Genomic DNA, 19,917 nt, shown 5'->3' with positions numbered 1-19,917 from the left:
GCACGGTCACAGCTGGTCACAGTCATCAGAGGTTCTTAGTATTCCTTTTGATGATTTGCGATTGTGCCTTGGGGGTATCCATTTTGTCTCAGGATAGAACAGTACTATATGCCTCATTCTAGGGTGTATGACTACAGACTAGCAGAGGACTTATTTTACCCCAGCATTTTGCGTCAACATTCAATAATATAATCAAATGGTGATGACGACAGATTGGAAATCTGTCCACCCGCCAGCTCCCCAATATTGCATATGTTGGTGTTTAGACAAAAAAAATTGAATAAATATTGGTTTTGCTTCATTGATGGAGTCGTTGTAACTGGCTTGACACAAAGTAGCACATAAAAACTGGTCATGGGATTTCTGAAAATCACATATATGCTATTCTTTAATCGTGCTAATTTCATGTTTGAGCCGTATGCGTTCTACGCATCTAGAATACATAAATAAGTTGGGTTGCTCTGAACTACCTACACAGTAGAATTAAGTTCAAGATCGTACTTCCCTTCCCTTAGAACACTTCCGGCCCGCAGAAGTCATAAATAACACCGATAAAAAAGGGGCCACAGGCTCTTTTTATTACGGGAATGCGAGTGAGCGCACCGCAGTAATCCAGGTCGCTATAGCGTCAGGAAACTTGACACCACACGACGCATTAGCAACATTCGCCAGACAGGTTTACTTAGCTTACCTGGCACACCATGACGCCAGCATCTAGAAAACATGGTTAACCGCTGCTGACAAGCACATGGTATATTGAACGCACACCATCCTTGTTGAACGGCGGTGTCCAAACACTGGGCGAGTAGGGAGGTACTCATGTAGCCATTGCTCGCATCTATACTGGTGGCTGGCTTGCCGATCACCAGCTTGTCTAAAGGTATTCCTCCTGCTGCTATCTGGAAGAGTGCAGTGTTTGGCCACATTGAAGATGATGTCGTAATGAGGCCATCACACGTTGTGTACTCAGACGTGCCCTCTAGTATAGCTGGTCAATAACAAGTAAAGCGACACCACTGCATGGCTCACGATTGTAGAACTGCATTGAATCGGGAAAGATGAATTGGTATCATGAAAGCATCATGGGTCAAAAGACGCTTGCCTGAACATTGTACTAAGGTGGTAAATGAGCTTGCAATCATTTCATACGATTTTCTAACGTACCCAATCAATTAACAATCCGACATTCTCATGGACCATCAAATAAGCACCGCTGGCGTATCTTGTGGAGAACCTGTTCACAAAAAGGTTAACCCGGTTTACATAAATACGATTAGTTCCATTTACCATGGAGCGACAGCTGATAAAGGTCAAGATGCTAGTCAGGCCCAATCGCTGGATTTTGAGGCAGACTTACGTGCGTGGGTTAAAATGTATTGACCTACGGACACAATCAGTGCGTTCCTCTCATTTATGACGCTGCTGGTACACTTACCTTGCGGAAGCCTTTCACGAAGGGCTATGGTAAAAGCGACCAGCCAGATTTCTGCAGATCCATTCTCAGCATCCATGGCATATAAATCCTGTTGCAAAGCCAGCGTTCAGACGTAAACTGAATCGTGTTGAGAGATACCTACTTCGTAGTCAACATCGACACCGTCAAGATCATATTCCAACACATAGTCTGCGAGCTTATTAGCGATCGTCGTAGGATCACATCCCTCAGTGGTAGGGACATCCGTGGAGCCGAAAGCGGATACAATGAGAGAAATTCCGGCATTATTGTATGATGTCTTGATAGATGCTCGTGTGGTTTCGTCAAGCAATGTCCACTCTTCAGCTTGATCAGCCGGGCCGGAGACAAGCCAGAACGAGAGGGCACTGAAGAAAATGATATTACGAAACACCCATGTTTGTCCCCCAATGCTCACAAGACGTTATACCCCTGATTTCCAACAACAGAGAAGGCATCAATACCTGCTAGTAAATCTTAGGCGGGTACATACTGTGATACTACTGACGGGTGGAGGACCAGTCTCCCCGGGGACCCACTTGTCGCTGTAAATGACGAAGTGAGGGGCTGCAGGCGTTGCACGAGCCGAAATCGTCGCATTCATAAGAGGCATAAGAGGCATAGACCACACCCCGCCGATGGCTACTAAGACAGTGACAATACTCAAGAGCATGAAAGATACCATGATGAATCACCGGAGGTGATATCAATGACGAATCTGCCATTGGTGGGCATTTATACCTTACCCCCACAACCCTCATTCCAGGTATGGTGCATCATTATGTGACCTTAATGCCATCACACCACGGATCGGATCACAAACAGCAGACACGGATTTTCTGCTGTCAAAATGGAATGCCACCGTCCGTTGTTCTTCCGAGAGATCCCGTGCATATGGCAGGATGACTGGCGTGCAAAAATCGGATAAGTCGAAGAATCGTTGCGTGCGATTCCACCCTCTAAAAGGGATCCACGCAGTTCTGTGCCTACCCAGGTTAAAAAGAACGATGAGAGTGTCCAGAAAGGGATGATAGGACTTGGAACCGGATAGTACTGCCAGCTGGCAACTGCATCTTAATGACGAAGAGTGGTGAATGACGAAAAAAGTATGGGGTAGGTTCTCAAGCCGATCGGACGTACACAGTCCGGTTGCACATGCACAGGCGCTCAGCTAGATCTGGCTGCACATAATTCGTGCGCAGCTGCCCTCTGCTGGCAAAATATGCGGCACCTGTACATCCCAAAACTTGATAGTCCAGAGTCTCCCCTAGTCAGACCATATAGAATGAAGACAGTGGTTCCTTGTTGATAATTGCCTGCTTTCGGTGCCGCCCTCGATACTACTTGTCGGGGCTAGTCTCGCACTCAGGCGTTGTGGGTGAGTTATGAGAGGAGATTCCCAAATGGACGACACCGAAAAGAAACATGGAACTTGATCCATTTGGTACATCTGACCAGACGTTGACGTAGTCACCCGATAGGGGCACTGCACGTGCGTGCCCAGTGATATAAAGTCCACAAGGCGATAACCATCATATTTGGGGATGGGGCAATGCCCTTTCGAGTTGAACAGCATAGTCTTTCTCTGAAAGGGGCCAATCACGAACCAATTCGTCTTCTTCCAGCACTCTCCAATTGGGCGATGGTGTGGCGCGAATGTGCGAGAAATCCTGGGGTAAGAAAGGTAATTCGGTATGTTTTTTGGTGACCAGAGGTTGCTGTTCAGTGGTGGTCTATTTTGAAGTCGGCATTTTCAAGCGATTAGTCGAAAAAGAACGGACCTTCAACTCGGTCGGGTACGCGCCGAACCTCACTTGATCACAGCTTTCGATGATTGGATTCGACGTAATGTCAAGATAGGCATCTACGGCAGTAGAGTTGTGCATCCTGAACTGCGAGTCGTGAGCACAGTAGAGGGTAACATACATGGACAATATAACCATACCTGGTGACATCCAGCAACAACCACGCAATTTGTCAAGTTGTGTAACATAATGCTTCCATCGACGGTCCCCAGAATAAGAATTGAATTCTGTATGTCGCGGATGTGAAGCGCCGAGAGTGAAATAGTATTAGCAGACAGAGTTGACTCATTCTTGGTCGTAAGAAGATTTAAGATGCTACTCGATATTCTTATTATAGACACCTCTACGTGATCTGTGGATGAGCTGGTGCCGCAAAGGCACGATCTAGAGAGATAGCAATTGGAGTGATCGGATATCGTTCTGGAGGTACTAGATATTATTGCTGCAGGTATTGCCGGTGCAATCGCCGAAGCAGGTGGTGTCGCGGTCTCTGATGAAGCTGATGCTGACGCTGGTATCTTAGCCTTCCGTTTGAATGCGAATTTCGTTTTCCCTGCGGTCGATGAGCGTAATTCCTCGAGCGACTTTTCTAACGCTTTGAGTTGCTTTTCGATTTCGTTAGCTCTGACATCAAAATCAGACACAGGGCACACACCAGTTCATTTTGTCTTTGATCATAGCTTGGAAGCCTCCCCGTAGCTTCAGTCAAACGTTTGTTGAGAGCTTGTATTTCTCCAGCGATGAAGTGCACAGAATCTGCATTTGCAACTTTGAGACGAGAGGCAAGTTCTGTGGACTATAATGGCGTCGGTGAGACTTGTGTAAAGGCGAAGGACTTTACCAGAACAAGACGCTTGGAAAGAGGATGTAAATGCTTGAGAAAACGTCCAGGTTGCTTCTAAACCGTCAGCAGATATCATGGTAGTCAAATGGAACCAGGCCGACAACGAGCCCTTGCCAAATTGTTGAAATGATATCGATCAAGGTATGTAATCGAGTCTTCCCATACTACTAGTACGTACATAGCCAAGGCCCAATATGGTGTTGCCGTGCCCATAACATCATTTGCTCTTTCTCCTTACACTCATGTACTTCACCCGGCTGGTCTTCAATCGCAACGAGTGAAAGACAAGCTTGTGCCATCCATGACTGAGTTCATGCTAGTGTCAGCCACAACCGTGACCATCCTGAAGAATTCGTTCCTCCCATCATTGCCGAATCCACCGAGCGCTGCATCAACTTGACTCGTTCTTTTCGAATTCGGCCAAGACTGGCATTTCTCTCTTTTCTATCTCCGGAGCCACACGCCATTTCGTCACAATGATTATCAATGGCGAACGGAGCGTCCAGGATTAGCTTCCAACAAATCACGCTAGAATCATGATTGAATCAACTGCCCAGCAGAGACAGTATCTGGCATGCTGTTTCTGGCTATTCGGCAGTGCCCAATTACGCATTGCTGTGCATAACTCTCCCTATGTAAGTAACAAGTACCACACGCCGTATAGTGCCCGTCCCAGATTCCTCCCATTTCGCATTTCCCTTTGTGCTCGATACGATATCTGTTTCATGTCCACCGAACAATCAGAGAGCTGTCTGGCTGTATTATGCATCTCCTGCTGTAGGTCAAGTCGTTTCAATCGTGCATCTGCATTAATTGTGAACCAATAATTAGGTGTGATTTTCACGACTTCACTCCAACAATGGTGTAATATCCGTGAGGCTTCACAATTTGTGTCGTTGATAGCAGTCACTGATCTTAGGCACAACTTACATTTTATAGATGCAGTTGGTGCTGATTGCAAATGTTGTGGTGGCCCACGCGGGTGCTGTTATAGTTGTTTCGAGTCCTCCTTGAACGAGGACAATTTTGAGAAACAGCTCAGGGAAGATACGGAACGCAGAGAGGCCGCCGCTCGACGACTTGTTGATGCTCAGCCTGCGCCAACTGAAGACATGAACACAGGAAGCTCCACAGATAAGTCAACCCCGTTGAAATAAGCGTAAGGCAGTCCTGGTTATCATCCTCTGCAAATATCCGAGACTGATGCCGTTGCAGCCCCACGGTGACATCGTGACGAGTATTGTAGCATTGAAAGTTGTGTACGTTCAATAGGATGACAGTCCATAAACTTGCAGGTTCGAAGAAGTTCGAACCTTCCTCTCTCATTCTATGATGACGATTTGCGTATCGCCCTTGGTACATTCAACGCGATCATCTGGCTGGGGTAAATTAGAGGCAACGGAATACTTATCGGCAATATTGACCTATATATATATATACGAGCACTGCCCTCAATCCCTTCCACACCGTCACCTTCGCATTTTGTTCATCACTTTACATTTATCATTCATGTCAGACGCAGGAAGTTGTTTAGGTTATCTATGCGGAGGCTGCTGTACGCCAAAATGTGTTCCGCCAATCCGAATCCATTGACCAAGATGTTTACACAGGCATCGTGCTGACAACTGCTCTGGGAACTTGGTGTAACACAAGTTCGTTCTTACTAGTTCCTTGTGGATTTCTAACCAAGTTCATTAATTGAACAGATGTGTTTGGCGCTAACGCCAAATGCTGCGGTTCGCGAAGATGTTGCGGAGGTTGTTGCCAGGAATCTTTTGATGAAGATAATTTCGACGAGCAAATGAAAAAGGAGATGGAGCGGACGAGAGATACCAGGCATCCTGTTGAAACTCAGCCCGGGCCATCTGGTAGTATGACCGCAAACATGAAGGAGGGCGTGCGCATGAAAAATTTGAATGGACCGGTCTAACGATATTTCACCAGCACCACAGCATGGATTCGGAAGGTGTAAGCAAACATTGCCTGCTTCCGTCGCGAGCAAGATACAGGCGTGCTGATGGTTTAAACAGCTTGCGGGTGTATTTGAGTGCGATGTGTTGAACCTGGGAATGTTGGAATTTCGGATACACAATGTGTGGTTGTATTTGCACAGTGTGGCTAATTAGGATTAAGGCTCTACACACCGCCGACTGGTTTGGAGTCTGCGATTTTCCATGCACCTATAGTATATACTACAACTTTCCTGTACACACGAGAAAGCACGTTCGTCAACGATGTTAGCAGCAGAAAAAAATACGGCCCTTTGCGTTATCTACATTACCATGATGGGAAAGTTTCTCCCAGCCAAACATCATGGAACATTGCAAACGGGCGCTAGACTCAAGGATCAATACTTCAGTACTTCAAGCTTCAGTACCCAAATCCATCAAATAACAACACTCATCTATTGCAATGGGACCGCAAAAAAATGATGTACGTGATCCATCTGGACCGATTATGCGCGCTGACTGCGGAATCAATCATCAGCAATATGGTAGTTTTCAGCACGCACAGCGAATAGCCGAGGAGAGAAGGGAGAGGCAGAGGCAGAGTCAGAGGCAGAGTCAGAGGCAGAGGGAGGAGAGAACGGCGATTATGCAGACACCCAGCGTGTCGAGGTGGTGGCGTTGGTTGGCGGTTGTGCGTGGTGTTGGGCGTGGACCACCGGATAATGCTAGAAGACGTTAAAGGTGAGGGAAACTAAACATATCAATGTTTTTCTACTTAACGGCAACCTCAACACGCAGAGCACCTGTAAAGTGGGCCAAAGTCAGCCGCGGCCCACACGCTAAACCTATGTAAAAATCGAAATGATCTATTAACGTCCTTCAGGAAGACAGAATTTGAGATGGTAGGATCTGCCATTTGCGCAGGATCAAATGGGGGTGCCTGGATCTAGTTCGTCTCAACCAGCTGGAACATGCGTGCGAGTGGAAGGCTTTGAAGTTTGAAACGACTCTTGTGGTCCGTGTCCGTGAGTACAAATAATATGTCTTGCACGATACTCAGGAAGTACTGCTGGAAAAGGCATTGCTGACGGCAGTCTCTGCGCCTGCAAAATTGTTAACCACTCAAGGCACACTAAAAGAAAATGTTAGCGCGCCCTCTGCGTGTACGTGAAGTGCTCACGGTTAAGTCCGGTGACAGCAATGTCACGCATCGTGTGCTTAATTACCCAGATGATACTGTCCGTGAAGAGCTTGAGCTGTGGCGGTGGAATGCCTAGCAGAGCTGTAAAGCTGTTAGTGCAAAGTGATGATTCTAAGATCGGGAGATGTGTACCCGGGAAACAATTTAGGTTAATTACCAGAAGGAGCTTGAAAAACCTAACGCGATGTTATGGGAACTCAGAGAAGTCTTGATTAATCATGGTCACCGTTGGCTCGAAGACTGCGTCAAGAATGGCAGGGACTTGAGGAGTCAACAAAGGCTGTGATTGAAAGACGGGGTGGGTGAACAAGCGCGGCATTGGACATTCTATGCACTTACCCCGAGACGGCTTGTAATGGTAGCCACCACGTTCAGCACCCTAGCATCTCGTGCAGTCGGTACATTGCGGTTGTAGTCACCAAGAATTACACCCAGTAGTGGCGGCATGAAATGCGTATTCACGGCTTCAAGATCCTCAGCCTTCTTGATATACGTCTCCATCAGTTTCAATATCTCCTTAACGGCACGCAGCTGCCGTATCTTTGGCGTCTTAGTGGCAACGGTGCCTAATGAATGGGGATGAGATACGACACAGGATGAAATGTGAGGGCTTAACCACGGACCTTCCCGAGCTACAGTCTCACTGATAATGCCACTGACCGCCTTATACAGACCCAGTATGTCCAAAAAGATCCGGCCAATCTGGGGCAGGTAGAAGCTGCCGATAGATGTACAAGCAGACACGTTCGTCTTGAGGACATTGGACAAAATCTTGATATTATCGAGGTTCCTTAGGGCATCCATATTATGTGTAGCTTGAGCCATGAGCGAATCCCACTTAATAAAATAATGAGCAAGGGACTTCTCTCACTCATAAAAGAAGGGTACACAGCGTTATTCGGTGGCTCCATCAGTTAAGCAATCAGCTTCTCCTGCTGAGGTTTTTGGGGCTGTGCGGAGATCATGTAACCGACGGCCTCGTAGAAAGTGTGTACCTGTTGAAAGTAATTAGAAGGCACACTCAGACAAGATCACGCGGCATACCTGCTGAGGTGACAGGTCGACAGTGATGCGATGGAGCAGCCGCAATATCTCATCTACGAATGGCTCCTGTCCTACCGATTGTTGTATGACAAAATGCCTCCTGCACTTCTGAGCAATCCTGATGAACGTGTCGCATGCCATGTCTTGAACACCTGGATGAGTCATGCAGACGTGGTCAGAGTGACAAGACTATTGCCGTAATAGGTTTCTTACCTTCATGGGTCTCGTACATGAACTCGAACAATTTATTGACCACTGTCTTGAGAAAGTTCTAATGTGCCCTCAAGAAGCGCGGATACTGGCCGACGATGTACATGATATCTGAGGTGGCGGCAGCTTTGTTATCTTGGCCTCTTTTGATTTCGCACAATCCTAAGAAATCCTTGATGACGGTAGCAAGGCGTCTCTTCGTCTATAGATTGGGGGAGGAGTATAAAGCAGATCCGACGGCTAAGAAAATAGCACTTACTCATTGCTCCTGATATGCTTCTAATAGCCCAGCAAAGCGTGTTTAAGTTCTGCCAACTCCATTCCGAACCATCGACTTGCTTTGCAAGTTTTCCGGTCAGTATATTTTCAGTGTCCACAACGTCAAGATGCGTAAGATAGACCAGTAGCTCCCGCATCTGCTTATAGAGGACAATCGAATCTTATTCCTTCATGAATTCACGAACGATTTCACCCTCGTCGTTTTCGACGATTAGCACCTGGAACCACCATTTATATCGGAACAAAGAGAGGAAAAGTCAAACGCACCTCCTCTGGCTTAACCATCCGATCGATGACAACAAGTCTCAAGTTACTCAAGACGTCGCTGTAGATGTTCTTCCTCAGAGACATGTCATTGAGCATGTTTCCGCCGCCGCCGCTCCCGAGGCTCAAGCCCATTAGTAATCCGCTCTCGCCGATAGAAAGAGCCTGGATCTCGTCGTAGAGTTCTGCCACCAGTTTCGACCAGTATTCAAGAGTGATCTTGAATCTCGCGCTCGTCAACCTGGGAGATCTTGACCATGTAAAGATGCGCGTTCAACTTCGACAGAACATCACGGTTCGCCTCGGTCTCGAGAGCACGCAAGTGGGTGGACAAGGGGTTGGGAGGAAAGAGGGCTAGGTTGCGGACTCCTGGCCGGCGTCTGATGCTGAAGCACATGATGCTGCAGCAACATTGGTGGAAGGAGGAATCATGCGGTTGATGGAGGTCTCATGACCATGGCGAACTTCAATATGACAAACCTGGGATTGTACAAGGAATTGCCAGTGGATCAGCGATACATGCCAGCAAATATTGGGGGCCCAGACGCCCTACTCCAGCGTGAAGTTGCGAGGAGCCCGTATCTTAATGGAACATTTAGTGGTGGGGTATGCCCTAGTGAGGGCCCGTTTGCCAGTGAGTCGTGTTAGCGCTTGAGGAAAGATTCACTCATTAAAACTAGCCAAATTGCCTGATTAGGAACTTCCAAACTATATCCCACGGTCCTTCAGCATGTTGTACGGATTAGATCTAATCTAAAATTCGAAATTCATACAAACAGAGACATTCCGATTCCGATATTCGCACACGTACGCTCCTCTTGAGTCTTGACAGGGTTTTTGACCTCCTCTACGAGTCGGGGATGCAACCGTGTTTGGCAAACTGGACAAGTACTATATAGTTTGGCTACGTTACAATACCAGCGTAAATTTATTATTTGTCTACAGAATTTAATAGACTGTATTACAACTGATTAGGCTATAGCCTCATTCCGGAACGCAGTAGCAACTACCTACGAGCCAAGACTCCAGCCACTGCGCCAGGACACCCGGCACTCCTATCATCATCGATGCATCTTTGGCTCAATATGTTGTACCCCGTTCAATTCTCGTCAAAGTAGTGTATCTAACTAGTGTAGTCTTCTATAACTAAAGCCTACTCCTTGTACATTTTGTATTTGTAACTACGGCGCGTTTGCCAGTCCAACAAAACGAGTCGGGGATGGGCGCTTGTCGCCGTTACGATGCAGTACTAGTGCTGAACGTCTGGACATGCATTTTTGCAGCAGATATGAAGTAAGGACCACAACACAGGAAGCTTTGAGGTGTTCCCGTGAAAGAGTTGTTAATCGAAGCAAAACAGTCACATGTCGGAATTCGGAAGACCGAGTCGTGCATCCTGCGCCATCTACCGTGTTGAACGTTGAACTCTACACTAGCAATTGAGTATAGCTAGGAGTCCTCACTTAAATAAACTTCTGTTTTCAGAACGGGGAACCTTCACGTGCCTTCACCCATTCGTCTTACGACCGATATCATTCAATAACTCTTGTCATACTCCAGCGGATTGGATTCGACGACGACCTAGTAGACATTCGGATACGTCGACAGGATACTGTACGAATCATTCCCAGCATCTAATTTGCAGAGTCCAGACATAATACCAAAGCATACGAATCGAGCCTTGACACTGTACTGCTGCGCCTGCACAGTTGCTGTATCGCGATTCACGAACCCACTTAATATTAATCGGGAGGATTAGTTGTAGAGATGGGGAACGTGCAATCAGGCTCCACACTTACACGGACAAGTGGAGCATTGGATTCATTTGTCACCGAGCTGGGAGGGGACATTGTTTATGACAAGGGGTGAGCCATCGTCCTATACACCCCCATATGCGCATCCACTCCTACTTTTTTCCGTAGACTCAATCAGGCGCGCTTCCTCAAGACCGTCAAATGTAGACACCGAAATGGATACCTTGTAGTCAAGATATTCATCAAACAAAACCCTGGAATCAGTCTCAGGACCTACCAAAGAAAGCTGAAGAGTATGTGGTTTTAAGGCGTGATGTGCATCCTGCTGAATTTGAGCAGCGGACAGGGAGGCCCTACTGGACATTCCAAATATCTACACCTACCAAACATTCTTCGAGACAGAGAAAGCGGGATATCTCATTCGTCAATGGGCTGCAAGTAACTTGTATGATCGTATAAGGTGCGACCTGAAACGCACGTTGTGGCTGTTGTGCTCATTTACTCAGTACTCGGCCCTTTCTCTCTCTCATTGAGAAGAAATGGATTGCTTACCAACTTCTCACCGCACTCTCTCAAGCACACCTCCACAAAACACCGCATGGAGATATCAAGTCGACAAACATACTGGTTACGTCGTCAAATTGGATCTACGTGACCGACTTTGCTGGGTCTTTGAAGCCTACGCGACTCCCTCTAGATGATCCTTCGGATTTCTCCTTCTTCTTTGATACCAGTGGCCGGCGGATTTGCTATGTTGCCCCAGAACGATTTTATAAGGCGGAGAAGGAGGTCAGGAAAGCATGGGCAAATGAAGAAACCGAAAGCCAGGAGCCCACGGTGACCGAGGCGATGGATGTCTTCAGTCTGGGCTGTGTCATCGCGGAAGTGTTTCTTGAAGGCGCATCTCTTTTCTCGCTCAGCCAGCTGTTCAAGTACCGCGAGGGAGAATATAGTGTGGAAGCACAGCTTTTGGCAATAGGTGATGAAGGTGTACGAGTGAGTAATGACTAGTGCCGGTTTTGTTTGACAGCTCACCTGTCTTCTATGATCTAGTCGATGATCAGACAGATGATTTCGTTGGATCCTGCTGCACGACCTACCTTTGGTATGCTCCTCGAGAGTTCACGAGGGACCGTCTTGCCCGAGTGTTTCTACTCGTTCTTGCACGCGTATGTGGCTTCAGTTGGCGAGCGTCCTTCTTCCCTCCTTTTCCCCTCCTTGTCAAATGCTCCTCCCTCCACCCATTTCCCAGCAGCCACTCCCAATACAACGATCAAAGTGCCAAGTAAAGAGACAGTGACAACAACTCCCGGTGCAACTGGGAATGATAGTGTACTTCCTGGTGATAGCGACCACAGATTGGAGCGAATTTGGGAGGACTATGAAAACGTGGACCCATACCTCCTTGATGACACAGATGTCGAGAAGACTGTGATGGATGTTAAGGTCGAATTCGGCAATAATATCGCTGGACCATCCAAACCTTTCCAGGTATATTTTGCATTTATTGTCGGGGGAGCTGAAATTTATGCGCCGACTTGTAGGATGTTTTTCCTGTTTCCTTACATATTCCGTCTCATTCCTCAAATCGCCATCCAACTCCTGCTGAAGATGGACCTGCGCTCATACTTCTCTCCCTCGTTTTAGCCAATATCCGCAACTGCCTTCTCCCTTCGTCTCGCCTCCGTGCTCTAGATATATTGCTTGCTCTATCGACTCGGCTGACTGATGAGGCCAAACTTGATCGGGCCGTGCCATACATCGTAGAGCTGTTGCGCGACGAGGCCGCAGTAGTCAGGGCTGCAGCAGTCAGGACGTTGGTTCAGATTGTGCGTACTCTTTATGTCTTCAACTTTCAACTTTGCTGTACTCACGAGTAAATTCTTTCCACAGCTGACTCAAGTAAATGTCATCACTCCCTCGAATGCATCGATAGTCCCAGAGTATATCATCCCGAATGTGCGTTATCTCGTGCAGGATCCAGAGGTCTCAGTCCGGGCAATGTATGCCCAGTGCATTGCTCCCCTAGCTCATACTGCTGACCGCTACCTTGAGATGGGGCAAGCTCTTAAGGCACATGGCGTTTCTCCTGGGATCAATGGTGACAGACAGGAGTACGAGGAAATGCACTTCGAGGCAAGCCATACCAACTCTCTTTGCTTCGCCTTACATCTGAGTCTTGTTGATAGGTATCGTACGACGTCATGAAACAAGACCTACTCCTCTCCATCCAGGAACAGTTGTCAACGCTTCTCATGGATCCTTCTCCCATTGTTAAGAGAGCGGTGCTACATAATATCAATGCGCTTTGCGTATTTCTTGGCAGTCAAAGAACGAACGATGTCGTCTTGAGCCATATGATCACATACTTGAACGACCGAGACTGGCTCCTTCGCCATGCGTTTTTTGAGAGCATCGTCGATGTCGCGGCATGTGCTGGAGGCAGGAGCCTGGATGAATACATTCTGCCGCTGATGGTACAGGCACTGTCTGGTGAATTTGACTACCCTCATGATCAAAAATGTTTCTGACACCTCTGGTTTCAGATGTGGAAGAAACTGTAGTAGCACGGGTACTTGCCGCCCTCACTAGCCTTTGCGAGTTGGGTCTTTTCCAGAAGATGCGCATTTGGGAGCTGATGAGCGCAACTCTCCCATTTTTCTACCACCCCAATATTTGGATACGACAGGGTATGGTTTACACATCCTTTTGATCGAAAGGAGACTCATCATTTGCGCAACTCCAGGTGCAGCTTCCTTTATCGCAGCTGCAGCTAAATGCCTACCTCAAAGTGACGTCTGGTGTATTCTTTACCCTTCCTTGCGTCATCTTTTGCGTTCGGATGTGAAGGAGATCGAAGAACAGAGTCTGTTGTCTGCAATGAAACCAGCAGTAAGTCGAATGTTCTCAAACCCAAGTTCGTTACTCATGATTTCAAGTTGCCACGTCCCGTTTTTGATGGTGCTGTGCAATGGGCAATGAGGGCAGAGAAAACGACATTTTGGAGGGGACATCGTAGACCAGCATCGAAGGTGGAATCGCCGAGGGAAAGCATAATTTCCATGAGAAAGGGGGGAAGCACGGCTGCTATTGGACGCAACAAGACAGAAGAGTGAGTTCCTCGGTTTACAGCTATCACAGGGCTAATACGTGCAAAAGGGACGAAGTGCAGTTGCTGAAACTGCACAACCTTGGTATGACACCTGCTGATGAGATGAAGCTCACGGCGATGCGGGATTACATCCTTAAGCTAGCTAATAATGCATCAAGGTCGGTTTGTCTTTTACTATCTACTGGCTCCTTTGATCGAGCTTGTGGTAGTTTCACATCCAGACCAAGAATAGAACCAGAATTAGAAAAGAATCTTCGTTCGATGGGAGATGTTGAACTGCAAAAGCTATCGGTTGTTCCTCAGACGGTCTTTCTCAAGTCAAAATCCTCTACGTCTGATTTGACGCCCAGGTCTTCTCGCTTGGCGTCCTATTCACGTAGGCCTGACTTCCCAGGACGCCTACATACACCACATATGAGCAGGGCTTCTAGTGTCGACCATGGAGCAACAAATCCTGCACTGGAAGACCTCAAGCGGAGATTAGCTGCTATCAATGGCTCTTCGTCATCACTTAACCTCACCGCCACTGCTCGGGAACGCCAAGCAGTGCAATCGCCCTCCCTCCTGCCTTCAACCTCGCAGCCAGCAACTCTTGCGCTCCCTGCTCATCCCCCAGGACATGATCGCCCGAGCAGCCCGACAGATTCGGTAGTGTCTACTACCAATTCAGCGACTGTCCGGACTGTGCATCGGTTACATGTTGGAAGCACAGATGGGCAGAAGGCTGCTCCTGCGGTTGGCTCGTCCAATACGAATGCAGTAGGTTTACTGGAGGCGCCATCTAAGATGCGTGCGGAAGGTTCTCCGGAACGATCGGGAAGATCATCACCAATTTCACTTGCTGGAACTGCGAGAGGTATGGCCCGACCCCGTATGTCGTCCATGTTTCCTATCTCGACCTATGGTACGTTGAAAACTATCATAACGGCTTCCTGCTTACCTGATCTGTCTGTAGATGGGCCGGAACCTGGCATAAACAATTTGCTCGAGAACATTTACTCGGACAATAACCGCGAGCTGCAGCATGACTTCGGTCCCAAGGTGCATGAAGGACCTATTCGTCGACGTAATACAGCCAGACAAAGCTTTATTACACGCGATAGCAGCCATCGGCGAACAGAAGCCACCCTCATCGCTCACCTCCAATCCCATACCGATTGCGTCACTGGGTTAGCTGTATCTCCAGATCATGCGTTCTTTGTTTCATGTTCAGACGACATGTCTGTCAAAGTATGGGATACGGCACGGCTGGAACGCAGTGTGACTAGTAAGCCGCGTCATACATACACCCAGCATCATGCGCGTGTCAAGATCGTATGCATGTTGGAAGGCGTCCATTGTTTTGCTAGTGCAGCAGAAGACGGAAGCTTGCATGTCATCAGGGTGCACGTCAACCAAAGTGGGTCTCTGCCGAAGTATGGAAAGCTTCAAACCATTCGAGAATATCGAGTGGACTCGCCCGGCGAATATATTACCTGCATGATTCACTACAATTCAGGTAAGATTTTGCTTTATTCCAGTCTGCTTGGTGAACCAAGGTTTTATCAGATGTCGCCTCAAATCTTGTCTTCGCCACAACACACTCTGTCATCACCATCCTGGACTTGCGAACCATGCGAGTTTTGCAACATATGCAAAACCCGCGTCATTTTGGGCCTATCACTTGCATGTGTCTAGACCGCAAACGCACGTGGATTCTCGTGGGCACTTCTATGGGTGTGCTCTCACTCTGGGACCGACGTTTTGGCTTGCTTCTCAAGAGCTGGCAAGTTGGCAAAACTTCTTTGGGAAAATCTGCGAGAGTCAACCAATGCATCATCCATCCAACAAAAGGGAAAGGGAGCTGGGTAATGGTTGCCGTCGAGAGCTGGAAGGGTGGTCCGGAGTCTTCACCCATAAGCCTCATCGAGGTCTGGGACATAAAAAATGGTCTTCTGGTGGAGAGCTATATGACAAGAACCACGTCTACGCCGACAGAGTGTGTTCCTGAACCTGTGGAGCATTCAGCAGTGGAGGCATCGCAGAGCCCAGCTGCCGCCATTGCGGCTCTTGTCGATGCTAGATACTCGGGTGGAACTGCACACGCCAATGCGAGCAAGAATGGAGGACCGTCTCAAAGCCCCCAGCGTGATGAGGCGCTTCCAGCACCCTCACACGATATTCGTGCAATAGTAGCTGGTGTCGATTTTGGACATTCCGGCTTGCATAGGTCAGAAATCGTGGATTTGTCGGTTGATGCCCCCGCATCGAGCCGGAATTCCAGGGGCTTCATGGTGACAGGTTCGGAAGATAGAAGAATTAGACTGTGGGATCTCAGCAGACTCGAACGAACGTCAGTGGTGGCTGGCCCAGAGTCAGAACATGACAGGCCATCGTACAGGTGAGGGACTGCGTGTTTTCGCAAAAGATGTTTTACTCATTATAACTTCAAGCACTGTGCGAGCCTCAGATGCTTCGCCGTACGTCAGTAATGTTGAGACGTGGGCACATTCGTCCAGCTCAGCAAGTCAGAGCAATCGACCTCCGCAAAGGATGTCGATGATTACCCACAACCAACAGAACCTTCTCAAGTCACACCAGGATATCGTGACGTGTTTGGCTTGCATTGATTCCCCATTCCGAGGAGGCATTGTGAGTGCCGATAGAGCAGGGGTGATCAAAGTGTGGAGGGTTGGAAGCACCGACTAGTACTCTGCATATTTATGATACTAGTAGCGTCTTGTTCACTTGCTTCACCGCACCTTGCAGTCTATTATCTAGAATCTATCGTAATATTTGCTTTTGACTAATTTTGCCCGAATTTCATGAAATTTGTCGTGAAGAGTGACTCGAAGAGCGCGCGCCTGATATCATGATCATGCCAAAAACAGACTTGGTCCTGACTCGGATGCTCAGATCTCTGACTCGGGCTCCTCCATATCTAGCCCGTTGTATATATCTCCCTTGTATCTACAGGCCACAAGTCAGCTTTCTTCGCGCTCATTCGACAGCCATGGCCACTCCAGTCGCGTCTTCTTCGCAACCCGTCCAGATACCCGCCCTAGATGGACCACACGCTGTAAATGCAAAGAAACCAAAAGAGAAGAAGGACAAGGCGGCGGCAGCAGCATCTCAGTATCCACTCGAAGTCAGTGATCCTCATACATCTTCTTTCACCTTTGACTGACTTGGGAGTAGCTCCAACCAGCACCAGGTTTTTTTGATCATCGCATCAAGCTGTTCGAAGAACTGCACGCAAAATACAATGAATTTGTGAAAAGTATGCATGGCCTCCATCCCAAGATCAATTATCCTGATCACAGTCTCAGCTCAACCGCGGGAGGAGATCATTATCACGATGCCTGATGGTTCAGAGCGCAAGGGCACTAGCTGGGAGACTAGCCCCATGGATGTTGCAAAAGAAGTGTCAAAGAGTCTGTCGGAACGAATTGTGATCGCAAAGGTATGTGACTCCATTTCTTGATGTTTAGATTATAACATGATTCGGGCAGGTCAACGGTGATCTATGGGACTTAGAACGACCATTGGAGGTTTCGTGCAAACTAGAATTACTAGACTTTGAACATCCGGAAGGTACGTTGGGGATATACACCGCCTTTACACCTTTTGACCAATCTTTGCAGGCAAGAGGGTCTTCTGGCATTCGTCGGCACATGTTTTGGGTGAAGCCGCTGAGCGGCATTACGGTTGCCACCTATGCATTGGTCCCCCAACCGACGACGGTTTCTTCTACGAGATGGCTATTGAGGACAGGTAATCGGTTCCGACCAATACTATGATGGGTCAGGTATTAACTTGCCGCAGAGCTGTTACCAATGCAGATTACCCCGCTCTGGAGAAGCTTTCAGAAAGCGCCGTCAAAGACAAGCAGAAATTCGAACGCCTCGTAGCGTCGAAAGAGGATCTACTGAAAATGTTCAGCGTATGTCCTTCGACATTTTCTAGAACACCCACCCATCTAATACTATCATAGTACAATAAATACAAAAAGCACTTGATTGAGACCAAGATCCCAGACGGCACCTCTACCACTGTGTATCGTTGTGGACCGATGGTAGATCTCTGTATCGGTCCTCATATACCACACACCGGCAAGATCAAGGCATTCATGGTCACCAAGGCAAATATTAGTCCACAATTTGCTCGATATTGCTCTGACACAACCCTTGTAGAACTCTGCATCATATTTCCTGGGTGATGCAAACAATGACTCATTGCAACGCATCTACGGTATCTCGTTCCCAGATAAAAAGCAGCTGAGCGAGTACAAAGCATTCTTGGTCGAGGCTGCGAAACGGGACCACCGCAAGATCGGTCGGGAACAAGAATTATTTTTCTTCAATGACCTCAGTCCTGGAAGTTGCTTCTTCCTTCCTCATGGTACTCGAATCTATAACACTCTAATTGAGTTGATGAGGGTGCGTTGAAGCCCGAAATATAGTAGGAAGTTCAACTGACATCAGCACAGTCCGAGTATTGGAAACGTGGATACCAAGAAGGTGGGTTCATGGATAATTCAAACGACATCCGGTGCTGAGCAATCTGTCAGTCATTTCCCCGAACATGTACAACTCGAAGTTGTGGGAGACTTCTGGGCACTGGCAGAATTACAAGGACGACATGTTCACCCTTGACGTGGAAAAAGAGAAGTGGGCATTGAAACCCATGAACTGCCCGGGTCACTGCCTCATCTTTGACTCCCGAGATCGGAGTTATAAGGAACTTCCAATTCGCATGGCAGAATTTGGTATCATCCATCGAAACGAAGCTTCTGGGGCTCTCACTGGTCTCACTCGTGTTCGGCGGTTCGTGCAGGACGACACGCACGTGTTCTGCCTGCCCTCGCAGATAGAAGATGAGATCGGTGCACTATTTGATTTCATGCAACACATCTATGGCCTCTTTGGTTTTGAGTTCCACCTGGAGCTATCTACTCGCCCCGACAACTACCTTGGCACCATCGAGACTTGGAATGCCGCGGAAGAGGTATGTTTCCCCTCACTGCGTACCATGAGCGGCACACTTACCATTTCGGATGCATAGCAACTCACCAAAGCACTCGATAAGGACTATCCAGGCAAATGGCAAATCAACCCTGGCGATGGTGCATTCTACGGCCCCAAGATCGACATCACCATCCGTGACGCGCTCCGCCGGTCGTTCCAGTGTGCGACCATCCAGCTCGATTTCCAACTCCCCCAGCGATTCGATTTGAAGTATCGCTCCGCGGACGAAACGACAAACCCTGATAAGCCCCCTTCACGTCCTGTCATGATCCATCGTGCGATTTTGGGAAGCGTAGAGCGCTTCATCGCGATCATCACGGAGCACTTTGCTGGAAAATGGTGAGTCCATGCTCTGATCATCTTCTTTTACACTTGACTCATAACGAGCCAAGGCCATTCTGGCTTTCACCCCGTCAAGTTCTTGTCATCCCGGTTGCTGTGCCGTATGTGAGTATACTCTGGTAGAACGTGACGATCCGATGCTGACACGTATCGATTCCACAGAAAGAATATGCCCAAGAGATAGCCACTCGTCTCACCGATCTTGGTCTTTTCGCAGACGTCGACAACGGAGCCGATACGCTGCCGAAGAAGATCCGCAATGGCGAGATCGCGCAGTACAACTTCATCCTCGGTGAGAGAACCCTTCTGCATTGCACTGTCCTGCTAGACATAACATATTCACACACAACTCAGTGGTCGGGCAGGAAGAACTTGATAGCCGCTCGGTTAATGTTCGAAACCGGGATGACGTCGGCACCAAATCTAAAGGCGAGATGGCGCCAATTGTAGAGATTGAGCAGAAATTGGTGGCACTGAAGAAGTCAAGGAGTCTCGCAAACAAGTTGGTGTAATAGTGAAGATAGTATGTAGCAAATCTGGAAGATAGGTAATCTGATTCTGATTCTGATGAATGCGAAAGGCATCGACGATCATCGATCTCAAGCTGGCATAGCATAAAAATAGCTATTTTTAGAATACAAGGTGTGCCCTGTG

The 19,917-nt window shown here is 48.0% G+C and overlaps 6 protein-coding genes across 6 annotated transcripts; 3 read left to right on the top strand and 3 right to left on the bottom strand.

Moving 5' to 3' along the window:
* Window positions 1-391: 391 nt before the first annotated feature.
* On the bottom strand, window positions 392-2,546 carry DEU56DRAFT_858040 (glycoside hydrolase family 18 protein). The gene is made up of 12 exons (XM_041355288.1): window positions 1,947-2,546; window positions 1,872-1,885; window positions 1,578-1,821; window positions 1,436-1,523; window positions 1,358-1,381; window positions 1,288-1,300; window positions 1,165-1,234; window positions 1,103-1,114; window positions 1,030-1,039; window positions 767-979; window positions 692-714; window positions 392-636 (listed from the first exon to the last, which is right to left on the bottom strand). Exons 1-12 carry the CDS (start codon window positions 2,136-2,138, stop codon window positions 580-582), a joined length of 960 nt encoding a protein of 319 aa, XP_041208112.1. The 5' UTR covers window positions 2,139-2,546; the 3' UTR covers window positions 392-579.
* Window positions 2,547-2,749: 203 nt separating this feature from the next.
* Window positions 2,750-4,320, bottom strand: DEU56DRAFT_806340 (tubulin binding cofactor C-domain-containing protein). The gene is made up of 5 exons (XM_041353333.1): window positions 4,100-4,320; window positions 3,914-4,047; window positions 3,399-3,863; window positions 3,235-3,345; window positions 2,750-3,186 (listed from the first exon to the last, which is right to left on the bottom strand). The coding sequence occupies exons 1-5, from the start codon at window positions 4,176-4,178 to the stop codon at window positions 2,986-2,988; spliced, it is 990 nt and encodes a 329-aa protein (XP_041208111.1). The 5' UTR covers window positions 4,179-4,320; the 3' UTR covers window positions 2,750-2,985.
* Window positions 4,321-5,345: 1,025 nt separating this feature from the next.
* Window positions 5,346-6,267, top strand: DEU56DRAFT_366959 (uncharacterized protein). Its single transcript, XM_041345883.1, has 3 exons — window positions 5,346-5,657; window positions 5,713-5,754; window positions 5,809-6,267. The coding sequence occupies exons 1-3, from the start codon at window positions 5,432-5,434 to the stop codon at window positions 6,030-6,032; spliced, it is 492 nt and encodes a 163-aa protein (XP_041208110.1). The 5' UTR covers window positions 5,346-5,431; the 3' UTR covers window positions 6,033-6,267.
* Window positions 6,268-6,754: 487 nt separating this feature from the next.
* Window positions 6,755-9,706, bottom strand: DEU56DRAFT_972803 (CRM1 C terminal-domain-containing protein). The gene is made up of 17 exons (XM_041359503.1): window positions 9,291-9,706; window positions 9,053-9,268; window positions 8,967-9,003; window positions 8,762-8,945; window positions 8,604-8,700; window positions 8,510-8,567; window positions 8,297-8,448; window positions 8,227-8,247; window positions 7,876-8,089; window positions 7,592-7,818; window positions 7,450-7,532; window positions 7,385-7,428; window positions 7,232-7,333; window positions 7,141-7,154; window positions 7,013-7,120; window positions 6,827-6,991; window positions 6,755-6,776 (listed from the first exon to the last, which is right to left on the bottom strand). Exons 1-16 carry the CDS (start codon window positions 9,444-9,446, stop codon window positions 6,839-6,841), a joined length of 1,866 nt encoding a protein of 621 aa, XP_041208109.1. The 5' UTR covers window positions 9,447-9,706; the 3' UTR covers window positions 6,755-6,776; window positions 6,827-6,838.
* Window positions 9,707-10,435: 729 nt separating this feature from the next.
* Window positions 10,436-16,603, top strand: DEU56DRAFT_947359 (uncharacterized protein; the record flags this gene model as incomplete). Its single annotated transcript, XM_041359066.1, has 16 exons — window positions 10,436-10,914; window positions 10,972-11,096; window positions 11,143-11,263; window positions 11,310-11,799; window positions 11,857-12,294; window positions 12,348-12,632; window positions 12,697-12,979; window positions 13,018-13,296; window positions 13,350-13,493; window positions 13,550-13,695; window positions 13,743-13,915; window positions 13,963-14,073; window positions 14,125-14,819; window positions 14,871-15,413; window positions 15,464-16,295; window positions 16,348-16,603. Exons 1-16 carry the CDS (start codon window positions 10,817-10,819, stop codon window positions 16,601-16,603), a joined length of 5,019 nt encoding a protein of 1,672 aa, XP_041208108.1. The 5' UTR covers window positions 10,436-10,816.
* Window positions 16,604-16,907: 304 nt separating this feature from the next.
* On the top strand, window positions 16,908-19,775 carry DEU56DRAFT_871584 (uncharacterized protein; the record flags this gene model as incomplete). Its single annotated transcript, XM_041355713.1, has 14 exons — window positions 16,908-17,042; window positions 17,093-17,174; window positions 17,224-17,357; window positions 17,407-17,488; window positions 17,539-17,668; window positions 17,720-17,837; window positions 17,889-18,035; window positions 18,088-18,333; window positions 18,384-18,414; window positions 18,465-18,901; window positions 18,959-19,260; window positions 19,314-19,368; window positions 19,426-19,555; window positions 19,618-19,775. 14 exons carry the CDS (start codon window positions 16,908-16,910, stop codon window positions 19,773-19,775), a joined length of 2,187 nt encoding a protein of 728 aa, XP_041208107.1.
* Between the last annotated feature and the right edge of the window lie 142 nt (window positions 19,776-19,917).

The sequence above is a fragment of the Suillus clintonianus genome, assembly GCF_016758775.1.
Source record: "Suillus clintonianus strain FC179 chromosome Unknown DEU56scaffold_39, whole genome shotgun sequence".
Taxonomy (NCBI): Eukaryota; Fungi; Basidiomycota; class Agaricomycetes; order Boletales; family Suillaceae; genus Suillus; species Suillus clintonianus.
The sequence above is the reverse complement of the archived record's forward strand: the minus strand, read 5'-3'. Positions and strand labels throughout refer to the sequence as shown.

Excerpts from the sequence above, each read along its gene's own strand:
- DEU56DRAFT_858040 (XM_041355288.1), bottom strand. The coding sequence starts at position 2,138 with ATGGTATCTTTCATGCTCTTGAGTATTGTCACTGTCTTAGTAGCCATC. Across the intron at positions 1,382-1,435 it reads TCGTGAAAGGCTTCCGCAAG|GTCAATACATTTTAACCCAC; the intron begins GTAAGTGTACCA and ends TTGTGTCCGTAG. Across the intron at positions 715-766 it reads CGCCGTTCAACAAGGATGGT|ATGCTGGCGTCATGGTGTGC; the intron begins GTGCGTTCAATA and ends CATGTTTTCTAG.
- DEU56DRAFT_806340 (XM_041353333.1), bottom strand. The coding sequence starts at position 4,178 with ATGATATCTGCTGACGGTTTAGAAGCAACCTGGACGTTTTCTCAAGCA. Across the intron at positions 4,048-4,099 it reads TTTCCAAGCGTCTTGTTCTG|AACTTGCCTCTCGTCTCAAA; the intron begins GTAAAGTCCTTC and ends TATAGTCCACAG. Across the intron at positions 3,187-3,234 it reads CGTACCCGACCGAGTTGAAG|ACCACCACTGAACAGCAACC; the intron begins GTCCGTTCTTTT and ends ACTTCAAAATAG.
- DEU56DRAFT_366959 (XM_041345883.1), top strand. The coding sequence starts at position 5,432 with ATGATGACGATTTGCGTATCGCCCTTGGTACATTCAACGCGATCATCT. Across the intron at positions 5,658-5,712 it reads TTATCTATGCGGAGGCTGCT|GCATCGTGCTGACAACTGCT; the intron begins GTACGCCAAAAT and ends ATGTTTACACAG. Across the intron at positions 5,755-5,808 it reads GGGAACTTGGTGTAACACAA|ATGTGTTTGGCGCTAACGCC; the intron begins GTTCGTTCTTAC and ends TTAATTGAACAG.
- DEU56DRAFT_972803 (XM_041359503.1), bottom strand. The coding sequence starts at position 9,446 with ATGTGCTTCAGCATCAGACGCCGGCCAGGAGTCCGCAACCTAGCCCTC. Across the intron at positions 8,449-8,509 it reads CATGTACGAGACCCATGAAG|GTGTTCAAGACATGGCATGC; the intron begins GTAAGAAACCTA and ends TGACTCATCCAG. Across the intron at positions 7,819-7,875 it reads TGAGACTGTAGCTCGGGAAG|GCACCGTTGCCACTAAGACG; the intron begins GTCCGTGGTTAA and ends CCCATTCATTAG.